This window comes from Dreissena polymorpha, chromosome 8, assembly GCF_020536995.1.
Source record: "Dreissena polymorpha isolate Duluth1 chromosome 8, UMN_Dpol_1.0, whole genome shotgun sequence".
Lineage (NCBI taxonomy): Eukaryota > Metazoa > Mollusca > Bivalvia > Myida > Dreissenidae > Dreissena > Dreissena polymorpha.
In genome coordinates, this window is record NC_068362.1 from 98,428,294 (window position 1) to 98,441,070 (window position 12,777).

At 35.2% G+C, this 12,777-nt stretch overlaps 1 protein-coding gene across 1 annotated transcript; it reads right to left on the minus strand.

The window, feature by feature from the left end:
- Positions 1-2,428: 2,428 nt before the first annotated feature.
- Positions 2,429-4,821, minus strand: LOC127843099 (uncharacterized). Its single transcript, XM_052372913.1, has 2 exons — positions 4,729-4,821; positions 2,429-3,467 (listed from the first exon to the last, which is right to left on the minus strand). The coding sequence occupies exon 2, from the start codon at positions 3,403-3,405 to the stop codon at positions 2,530-2,532; it is 876 nt and encodes a 291-aa protein (XP_052228873.1). The 5' UTR covers positions 3,406-3,467; positions 4,729-4,821; the 3' UTR covers positions 2,429-2,529.
- Between the last annotated feature and the right edge of the window lie 7,956 nt (positions 4,822-12,777).

Sequence of the window (12,777 nt, forward strand, 5' to 3'; positions counted from 1 at the left end):
GAACGTGCTTACCACTGCGCTAGCGGGACGAACAACTACTCAACGAAATGTTGTTTATCTATATATATATATCATTGCAGTGCAGCGTTTACAGGTTCGAAATTGTTCGCATTCTTTAGATTTGTGATCGCGTAAAAAGTTAATTTTACATGTTTTCATTCGCAATTTATTTACAAAATCGATTTCATTATCGAGGACAAATATCAAACAAAATACAAAATAGAGAAAATATATAGTTGTTTCATTGGTCCATAAAAATAAAATGGATGTAAAATTACTATTTTAAAATTAACGTTTTGATACACTTATTGAATCTGTTTCCCCAGAATATGCTGTTCTATAAATATTTACCTTTATCAATGATAATCAGCGAGGTATGCCGATTAGAAAAATCGAGCTATCTCAATCGGACCGGCTCGGTCTTTTACAAAGGTCGCCATTGTGAAGATTTTTTTTTTTCGTGGTATGATAACTTAGACGATGCTTCGCAGCATCGTCAATAAAGCTTCTGATTGAAATAGTGTAAACAAAATGTCTGTGACAGAGCATTTTTATTTGAGCATCACCGGTACAAATATCTTAATTTATGTAAAAGCGGTTGTATAAACTACCTTAAAAAAGTAAGAGCTCTATTTAAAAAAGAGCCGTACTTCATTTTAAAGGGGCCTTTTCAAAGATTTTGGCATTTTTGAAGTTTGTCATTAAATGCTTTATATTGATAGATGTAAACATTTGATATGAAAAGCTCTAGTAAAAAATCAAGAAAAATAAAATAAAATGTAACCCTCAGCAGGGCTCGAACCACTGACCCCTGGAGTCCAGGAGTAAAAGTTTCCTATTTAGACCACTCGGCCAATCTTACGGATTCAATAACGGATGTATTTTATTCTTTATATAAGCAATCCTCGTAGTTTCACAAAATATAACGACAGCAACAGTTCTCTCCAACTTATAAATTCGTTTCGCGTTGCAACGCTTTATATATAATTTGCAGGTTTTTAAATCGTCAAAAGATGTATATATTGGCTATTTTAGAGCATGGTAAATGTTCAGTATTACTGTTTCCTCACAAATATCACAACTACAACAAAAATTTGCGAATCTGAAACAATTTTTTTTCAATTTTGTCAATTTCCCCAAACGTGAAAAGGCCCATTTACCGGTAATTGAAAATATGACCAGATTATTTCTTTAAACAAATGTATCATCGTTGTGCCTTAAAACACCACGACATAACTCGCTGTCGATGAACGATTTGAAACTTTTTAAGACGCATAAACCATTTTTGAGATTGCAAGACATTTGGTTTTAAGAAAAAATATCTAAGTAGCAACGTACTCATGTCGTTCAACGAACAATATTCCAACGTATTTCTCCTTGGGAGAACGCTAGTACAAATGTCTGATAAGCGCCATGGAGGCACATAGGCAGTGAAACGTTAAGGGCCCATGGCCCAGACCCCTAGTCGGCCTAATGAGTACTAAAACGCCCGTGGCCAGTCGAGTTCTCCCTTTTAAATTAGCATGCCAGTTACATATTTCCTTTTCTAGTTATAAAATCCATAATGCGGTTTTGCCAATACGACATTATCATTATCAATCTCTTGCACGACGGTCACATTACATTCACCTCTGTGTTGGGCTCAGAACGGACTATTGTTATGAAAGCGTCTCATTCATGTCATGATCATTCCAAGCGTTCATCAGTGAGGTTACAGTATACTAAACAATCTCTTGCACGACGGTTACATTGCATTAACTGCATTAAAGAAAACCATCTCATACCATGATATCTTATATCAATCTTAATTAATTATTATAAAATTGCTATGTTTTTTTTTTTATGTTAAGAAACCGACATACATAAATACGTCGAAGCAATGCATAACGTCACTCAATAAAAAATATGTACAATTGTTTACATTTGTGAAGTGCGTGGAATGATTACATCTGTGTAAATGGGCAATAAAATAGTTCCAAAGAGTTGCATTTAAACTCACAAGTTTTTGCACGATTTATCGTACATTTAAAGACATATTTCTTAATTAATTGCATGCGATCTTAAATATCCACTCAAATATACATTGTATGCGTTTGTTCGGTTTTAGCTATTTGGTAGACAAAATGGCGTGTTGAGCCTTATGCAGAGTTGTATGTGAGAGCAAGGAACGACAACTCTGCGTGGAGATTGTATCATTATAAGATTAGGAATTTAGGAACACAATCACTGATTGTCTCGTGGTGAGATTGTTTTATTCCGTCACGGTCTCGTGGGGCCCCGAAACGTCGCGGGGCCTATAGGCAGTTGCATACTCTGCCTAATCGGTAATCCGGGACTACTTGTACCCTTTTATAGTAGTGTTCAACGCTTTTTTAAAAGCCTTATTCTAAAATAACCATACAAACGAAATCATGATCTCATTATCTGTACTGCACATTAATAAAGACATAAATACTCTGGCCGCAAAAAAACACCGTCCACCGTTTGTAATAAGTATTGCGTAAAACATGATGCGCACGGGCTATTCATCTATGCCGCCGTTTTCACCTTATCCGCTGTCAGGATCGAGAGTTCGTGGTTCCGCGTCCGCACTTCCGTCACTCCATCCGTGGCCTTGCAAATATAGCCGCCCGCGTCCTTACTGCTGGTGTTGAGCAGGTGGAACACTGCCGTCGTTTCGTACTCCATCGCTGTCAGCTTCACCGGGGCGTCCACCGGAACATAGTCCCCGCCGCGTGCCGGCTTCATGTGAAGCGTTATGTTCGTCACCGGGTTACCTACCAGCTTGCAGCGAACCAGCGCATGCTCGGACGGTTGCACAGGGATGTTATACTCCTCGTCGATAAATCCTAGAGTGCCTGGCGCGACTGGTTCCCTGGAGCCCATCGGTCGGAGGTACATCAACTTCATAACATCCATGCGCTGAATGAGCGCCGTTGGGTTCGCACATACCGCAAGTATCGAGACCACTGCGCCGTTCTTGTACAGCTCTTTGGAAGTGAGGATAATGTCTGCGTGATATTCGGTAGACGTTTGGACGATTTGTCTCTGCGCAATGGGACTCGACGTGTTGGTTGGTAGAAACGAGAATGCTGCATAGTTGGTAAAGAAACTGTTGGCAACTTCGCCCAGGCGTTTACTGTAGACGGATAATTCTGTTTGTAGGAGACCGAACTTATACTTCGTCCCTGATGTGTCAACGACGGCGTGAAAGCGGGCCTCCCCGCCAGGCGTGATTCCAACCTCATTCGCGGGCGGCATGTACAGGGAAAACTGTTTGATCTCCTCGAATGTGTCCGCCATGCCGTGCGACACATACAGTACCGTATACACGAGCAACGATTGCTTCTTGCAGGCCACGTGGAAACGCAGCAGCGTCAAAGGGACTTCCGGTGGAAGCTCCATACTGGCGGAGATGGAACCATTAGAGTGCTTAGTCTCACTCACAAGAGCTTTCGGGCTCAAAACTGAAAGGAAAAAATCATTGCCGTTTAAAATGGTAATTGATTGGCAGCATTCTCAGATATATAGCTGAGAAAACCATTTGGGCGTGCGCAACACTTCGTGAAAATCATTACCGATTGTTGTTTTTGCTTAACCAATTTATGCCTAGTGGACTCTCCCAACCTTCTATATCGGATCAATTTATTTCTAAAATTAGTGATGTCTAGTATATTTATTTCTATATTTAGAAAATTTCTTACAGAAATTCCTTTAAGCAAACAGCGCAGACCCTGATGAGACGCCGCATCATGCGGCGTCTCATCTGGGTCTGCGCTGTTTGCCAAGGCCGTTTTTCTAGACGCTAGGCATACATGGGTTAAATGTCCCTGGTTTGAACTAAACACCCTTCGTGTATCGTTATAAAAGTACAACACAATCTTAAAAGTGTAGGTCTTAACCAGATGTTAGCTCATTTTATGAATAAACCAAACAGGCGTAACAAGATGCGTGAAAACGGATAAACCCTTCGCATTTTTAATCGTCTTTTGTTAACGGAAACTACAATGGTTGCGTTTTATTTTCACAAGATGGCGACTTTGACTCGCAATTATTTTGTAACATTTTACCCTAACGCTGCAATGACATTGACCATAGCATGTTACAACATTCGACTGCAGACACAGTTGAGTTCAACTGAATTTCTAACATAATGTGTTTGAAAAGAGTTGCATGTTTTTAATGGATACTAATCACCATATATATTAAAAAAGTAACAAAGCATTTATTGAACACATTATAAATAAGACTCACTCGCCTGAATTAGTCCTGCATGAAAACACTCAAACTTTGTTCAACATTCTAAAACAAAATTAACGGAATTTATTTGATGCTTTCCGGTGGTTTATAGAGAAATATCAGTGAATTAAAACTGATATTGATAATTCACGGTTTCAAACTGAAAATGAACAGTGAAAATTATCAAAAATTTTCAGTTTTATTGTGAAATGACATCATTTATTTTACGAAATGACGTCATTAGTTCAGCGAAATGCTCCAGTCAAACTCGTTTTACACTGTAAATAAACGGTGGAACGCATACAATAAAAATAAAATGTGTTGACATCGGCGGAATATCGATTTTAATTCACTTGTGATCATAGCAAATATATATTTTCACTCGTGAAAATATTATTTTCTATGATCACTCGTGAATTAAAATCGATATTCCACTGAATCCAACAAATATCCTCTATATTTTTCCAAAAGCAAACATGCCCCTCTTACAAGTTGGAACAAAGCCTTCGTCGATAATCCAAGATGTCTGCACCGGGAACTTCGACGAGTAACAGATATTAATATGAAGGCTGCCGTTTTTCAAAGACGTCACAAATAAGTGATGGAGCCTCACGGGAAAATCCGGCTATCAAGAATACAAAGAACAACAGATATTAGAGTCACATTTGATGAGTATTGTAAGAACAAGAGGGAAAAGGTTATACGGTGCTCATATAAAATCCCAAGTAAGTAAAAGGTTCATAAAAAGTTTCACGTGAGAAAACTGCCCCACTACTTTAACCCATTTATGCCTAGTAGACTCTCCCATCCTACTTAATTGGATCAATCTATTTCCAAAATAAGGGATGTCTAGTAGATCTATAGTTATTTCTATATTTAGAATATTAATTACAGAAATTCCTTTAAGCAAACAGTGCAGACCCAGATGAGACGCCGCATCATGCGGCGTCTCATCTGGGTCTACGCTGTTTGTAAATGCCTTTTTTTCTAGACGCTAGGCATAAATGGGTTAACAAAGATAGCACACCTCTCTAGGTTCCAGATTTTACTTTAATTGGACCTAGTAATTCCTAACTCGTCTGAGATGTCATTGGGACAAATGTTCTCACTAAGTTTCATGAAGATGGGGCAATACATTTGGTCTTTAGGGTTCTGTCACATTTTTTGTTATTAACCTTGTGTACTAGAGTAAGACCCATGTGACCCAACTACGAACTCGATCGTATATTATAGGGATTTATGATCTGAACACACGTCATGTGATTTGGCAAAACATTGGCCTCTAGAGTGCACTAACTAATCTTTTAATAATATAGTTTCCTAATTTATTGTCCCCTACCGGTGATACCGGAGGGGACTTATGGTTTGCGCTCGGTGTGTAAGTCAGTCAGTCAGTCATTCAGTCAGTCAGTCAGTCACACTTTTATGGATCATGCGCTAACTTTAAAAGTTCTTCATATTTTTTCATTAAACTTGACACATGGACAGATGACAATATGGAGATTATGCACGTCATTTCATTTTGTTCCTACGTCAAGAATTCTGGTTGCTATGTCAACAAATAGACCATACATATTGCTGAAAATGGTGGATCCTGCGATAAATGTGAAAGTTCTTCATATTTTTTTTCATGAATCTTGAATCATGGATAGATGGCAATACGGAGAATATGCACGTCATTTCATTTTGTCCCTACCTTAAGAATTCTGGTTGCTATGGCAACAAAAAGACTATAAGTATTGCTGAAAATGGCGGAGTTTTACTGGTAGGGGACCATATTTCTTGACAATATTCTTGTTTATCCAGTTTCTTACGCGGCTCAGATATATGTGGGCAAATGTTTCTTTATGTTCATGATGATTGGGGTCTCTGGATTGTTCAACAGCTTTTTTTCTTTACTTTTACCTAGTGAGCTAGTTTTTTACCACACGTGACCCACTATCAAACGCGGCAGGGCTATCACGTCGTAACATGTTCCGAGCATTTTTTCATGATGATGCGGCTTCTAGATAGCTCACACTGCAAATGTTGAGAACCCATGACGGACAACACACGACGAAGGACAGACGACGAACATCGGATAAAAGACGATCACAAAGGGTGCGCTCGAGCGAGGTAAAAAAATGAAGGTCTTGAATGAGTTTTAAATTGCACCGTGACGTTAAACAACCAAAAAGGTAAAAGGTAACATGGACAGAAAAAAACATGTTATAAGGTTGTGACAAAAATGAACAACACTTTATAGTGGTACACTTTACCAATGTAAATGATTACCTCTTTGTTTATCTGTCCGATTCCTATCGAAAAGCACATTGAAATAATTCCAACACAGATCAAACTATATATCAATGTCATATTTGTTGTCTTAACAGTGGATCACTGAATTACGAATTTGGCGAAGAACAAGATGAAATAAGCTCTTGTTATAAGAAAAATAAGACTACGCAAGTATGCACTAAGTCGGGACCCGGTAAGTTCATACACGTGCGCATTTGGTGATGCACTCTTTGCTCGTCGGGCCTTTGTCTGAACGGCACACACTGCTATAAATCATGCTCCATCATGGCGGCTGTCAACATCGTGAAGGGACGACATCTTCATACTGACAGATAACACCTAGTGATGAGTGCCGCTTGTCAAGAAATGACCATGTTTGTAAGTGGTAAACAGCGGCTACATACAGTTTACTGCGCACGTTGCGTCATTGAAAACATGGATACTATATGAGTCGCGTTCTGAGAAAACTGGGCATAATGCATGTGCGTAAAGTATCGTCCCAGATAAGCCTTTGCAGTCCGCACTGGCTAATCAGGGAAGACACTTTCCGCTTTAATGGTAATTTTCGTTTAAAGGAAGTCCCTTTTTCCGAAAATTTAGTTTAAGCGGGAAGTGTCGTCCCTGATTAGCTTGTGCGGACTGCACAGACTAATCTGGGACGATACTTTACGCACACGCATTATGCCCAGTTTTTTCAGAACGCGGCACTATATATTTTGGTTCCATCAACAGATGGTCATATTTAAAAATGATACTTTAAAAGAAGCAATATAAGTTTAAAAATACAAAACAGTATATACTTGCAATAACTTTTATCTGAATTATACCAACGAAATACTGATTATGTGTATACTAATATTAAAATAGAACGCACAAAAACATTAAGTGTCATTTCATAGAACGTGGATTTTTATTTTATTTAAGCGAAAACACATCGTAGTATCATTCATGTTGTAACAGAATTATTAATTATTCTCAAAGCCTTATGTTATACAATAATTAATAACATATTTGTACGTTAAATAACAATAAATAAAATGTAGTCGTTTAAAAGAACTTTCTCATAGACGCAGACTCGGCTTGACAATCTAATCGCTTATGAATAGTTTATTAATTCCAAATAGTGATTGGAATCAAGTCTTAAAAATATTGATAGATTAATCAAAGCCAAACATGGCCAATACTTTCAGACGTAAATAATTTTTCCTATTATGTGCCGACAGTATGTGTCTTGTTCTGTGAAAATTGGGCAAAATGCATGTGCGTAAAGTGCAGTCCGCACAGGCTAATCAGGGACGACACTTTCCGCTTTTATGACATTTTTCGTTTAAATGAAGTCTCTTCTTAGCAAAAATCCAATTTAGGCGGAAAGTGTCGTCCCTGGCTAGCCTGTGCGGACTGCACTGGCTAATCTGGGACGACACTTTACGCACATGCATTATGCCCAGTTTTATCAGAACAAGACACATATGTAATTAAATCATTTTATTTCCTGAGTTGATTTGTATATTCGATCGTTTCATCCAATGTTAATGATTTTTTTCTAATCGATTTTGCAGGATTATTTGAATTATTGATGACCATAACTATTTCGAAATCGATAAAATAATAAAGAGCTCAAGTCTTTGTGTCGATAATTGTGTAATAAAAATACGAAGAGCTTTTTACGCAAATGCCTGACTGCCCCAATGGCAGGGCTTTGCTCCCAAGGGTTTCGGGTCCGAATCCCGATGAAGTCAATATTTAGTTTTTAAAGTTTATGTTTAATGCTTATTGTAAAAGAATATTATATATTTAAAAGAAACCTGTATACTAAATGAACACCAATCGAGTTTTAGACAAAACCACCCATGCCAAACTGCTTTAATCAGACTCGTGGATTCATGGTTAAATTGTATGGACGATGGTTATATGATAGGAACTGTTTTTTGTAGATTTCAAAAAAGCATTTGACTTAGTAGACCACACCATTCTTCTGCACAGTTGAACATATATCATTTTTCGTATTCGTCTTTGAAGTTTTTTTAATCATATCTACAAAACCGTTTGCAACTAATTCGGGCAGAAAGAGTAACATCAGACACCTGCATGATAAGTTCCGGTGTACCACAAGGCTCCATTTTAGGACCTTTGTTATTTTTATTTTACGTGAATGATCTACCCTTAAAACTAACATCAGAATCTGACATGTATGCTGATGATGTAACAATCCACTGTTAAGGGAATAATATAACTATGATAAATTGCACTCTTCAAGACGACTTACTAAGGTCACAAAATTGGTGTATGATAAATAATATGGCAGTCAACCCAAATAAAACTACTTGCATGACTATAGGATCACGCCAAAAACCTAAACATTCAGAAGATCTAAATTTGTTTGTAAATAACTCAAAAATAAAACATGTTGCAACCCAAAAACTTCTAGGTATCCATATTGATAAACATTAAATTGGAAGGCCCATGTTGATATAACTTGTTCAAAACTTGTTTCGAAATTATCACTGTTCAGGCGTACACAATATTTTCTAACACCTGAGATGAAAATTATGTTCTATAATGCGTATGTAACACCAATTATTGATTATGGATGTGTCACATGGCAAATTGCAAATACTAGAGACATAAACAGAATATCAAAACTGCAAAGAAGGTTTTTAAGAGTAATATTACGTAATAACTTAAATAAAAATGATTATGATTTATCACAAAAAATACAATGGCTTTCTTTTGAAAACAGATGTAAATATTTCACATGTATAATTATTTACAAATCTCTTCATAATTTAACGCGAACATATATTGACGACTTGATAAAACTGGTGAAAAACAATAATTGCAATTTAAGATCGATATCAAACAATGATTTGACGCATAAAACACCTCACTCAAACCTTTTAAAAAAGTCGTTCAGTTACTCTGGTTTGGAAATATGGAACCACATAGCGGTTAGTATTCGTTAATCTCTCACTCTCACCACTTTCAAACATAGGCTTAAGAAATATTTCCTCCTTGAGGCGCAAAATGAGTATCACGCGTAGTAACATTTTTCTGTTTTCCTCTTATTCAAAAGTCAAATCGTCCTCCATAAGTGTCGTAATGATTACTGTAGATTTAATTTCTGCAAACAAATATGTACATATTGCTTTTTCAAACTATTTGTATAGCAAGGAGGTGCAGGCTATTCTTCATAACAGTTGTGTAATTTCATATCCTATTGTGAACAACACTGGTCATGAATATTGTTTTCTGTAATTATAATATTTGTGTATATCAGCCACTTCTATCAATCGTAAACTATTTCAATAATAATGTATTCCACGTTTTTAAACTCTGACTTTGTACAATAATGTACGCGGCTGTTTTTGTTAACTTTTTGTTATTGTTATTGGTCGTGTTAATTAAGATATGGTAACTGTATAAGTGTGTGTGTGTGTGTGTGTGTGTGTGTGTGTGTGTGTGTGTGTGTGTGTGTGTGTGTGTGTGTGTGTGTGTGTGTGTGTGTGTGTATAGGTGTGTGCGTGCGCGCGTAATTGTGTGCGTGCGTGCGTTAGAGTGTGTGCATAATGGGAAAATGTAATCAACAATACATTTATATTCTTAAATACTTTCTGTTAATAAATACTTGTTCCTTGAGACCATTTCAATATGGAAGAGAAATTAATAATATAAGAGAAGTCATATAATATACTTGCTTTTTATGACACTTCTATTACACTGTTACAGTACTCTTATGTCCGTCAAAGTCTACATGTTTGCATTATAATGTAGAATTGCATTATACATACCATAGTTGTTTGAAGGCTTCATTGAAAATAAGATTGCCATTGTTAAACTGTTTGTATGACTTTGTATCAATTTGTTGTCTTAATGAGTTACCTTCGGAAAATAAAGAGATTATAATTATTATTAATATTAATATTATTATTATTATTATTATTGTAATATATATTTATTTCTAAAATGTTATAGTTATTTGACTAAATAGATTTGATGCATCAACAATATGCAAATATATTGACAAGTCCCCTGTATATTAAATATTCGAGACATAGCATGAATGCTTAAATTTGAACGTTAGCAAAATAATACAGTAAAATGATCTTGTAAGGTCATGTATTATATTTTTATACAAGCACATATAATGACATATTGAGACGCAACAAGTATATATATATATATATATATATATATATATATATATAGTTATATAAGTAAAATGTAATAATCCAGATTGTGAATATTATATAATAAAAGTAAAAACACGTGTCTGGGATTTTAAATATATATTGATTTAGCCAACGCGTTTCGCATAGCTCATCAGGGCATAATACAATATATTACAACGTCAAAATGTCATGGAGATAACGTCATATCAATTATGACGTCATAACGTCAATAAATATTAAATGAAATTTAATTTGGGTTTAAATACATGTATAAAATGTTGTTCTTTTGCTAACCTAGCTGAAATATTGTTCGAAAATAGCTTATAAAATGGAAATATTTTAAATTTTGGTTCATTATGTGAACATTCATCTAAATGTTTACTTAAAGGCATCTGTCTTGTTGAGGGGTCTCGCATTTGTTGTTCATGGACAGATCGCCTATTTCTTAGTTTATCGCCAGTTTGGCCTATATAATATTGTTTGCATCCATTGCATACTAATACATAAATCACATTTTGTATATCACATGAGATATTAGTTTTTATTTTGAACATTTTGCCATTAAAATCAAAAGAATTCCCTTCAATAATATAACCACACAGGGCGCATCTAGGGTCATTACATTTGGATACTCTTGGTTCTTGAGATGAAAAGTAAGATTTGGTTAACAGACGTTTTAAATTAGGTGGCTGTCGCTTACATTTTATTATCTTCTGATTTGAAATTATTTTATTCATAACCGGGTCTGTTTGTAAAATGTCAATGTTGTTTTTTAATACGCCAAACAGTTCTTTATTTTTTGGATTTTGTGTTGAAATAAATGGAATTATATTACTCTTGTCTTTTTGTGTTGATTTTGAAAGTAATTCATGTTTAGGGATGGAAAGTGCTTTTTTAATACCTGTATTTATAATAGATTGTGGATATTTTCTTTGAATAAGGGAATGTTTAAGTTCATTTAAACGTTTTAGTTTAAGTTTATCATTCGAAACTATGGTGCAGATCCGTTTCGCTAAAGTGAAAGGAATATTTATCTTTGTGTGTTTATTATGACACGAGGTAAAATTAAGATATTGTTTAGAATCAGTTTCTTTGTAATATATATCAGTATTAATTTCAGTATTGTTTTTTATAATCAATATATCAAGAAATGGTAACTCGAGTGTGCTTGTTTGCATTGTAAACTTGATATCCGAATGTAAGTTGTTTAAAATAGTATAAAAGTTTTGAAGTTCATGGGGAAATTTTGTCCAGAAAATAAAGCAATCGTCTAGAAATCTTTTCCAAAATGTTTTTATAAAAGAAAGAAATTCATCATTATAAATTGATCCAATTCTTGCATATAGTTTTTGTTCTAAAAATCCCACTACCAATGTAGCGTATGTTGGCGCGAATTTAGTACCCATTGCAGTCCCTTTAGATTGGTTGTAGTACTTATCATCAAAATTGAAGTTATTATTTTCAAGTATTATTTTTATGCCTTCTTTTATAAACCGTTGTGAAAACCTTTCATTAACCGAATCTGGATATTTTTGAAGCCAATATTCAATAGCTTCTAAACCAAGAGTATGCGGTATATTAGAATATAAATTAATTACATCAAATGATACTAATGTACTTGACTCTGGAACTTGTGGAGGTATATGTTTTAGGAAATCTATGTTATTTGTTATATTGCTATTGACATATTTTACAAACGGTTTTAACAAGATATCCAATAAAGAACTTAAACGACTTGTTTCACAGTTAGTTCCAGCGACTATTGGGCGAAAGTTTAAATCGTCTGGATCCATTAACTCTATATATTCTGAATTGCTATGTTTAATTGCATCCTGAATGATTTTACTTTTATGAATTTTTGGAAGACCATAAAATAGGCTTGTTTTCCATTCGAATTTTACTAAGAAATCATTTTCCTGTTGAGTTAGTTTATTATTTTCCTTTAGTAAATTGCGTATTTTTGAAAGTGTTATTTGACTACCATTATCAGGGATTTGTTTATAATATTCAACGTCATTTAACATTGCTAATAATTGTCTTCTATAAAAGTCTGTATTCATTATAACAATTCCGCCACCCTTATCTGCTTCTT

What these genes read in the sequence shown, in the direction of transcription:
- LOC127843099 (XM_052372913.1), bottom strand. Translation starts at nt 3,405, where the DNA reads ATGGAGCTTCCACCGGAAGTCCCTTTGACGCTGCTGCGTTTCCACGTG.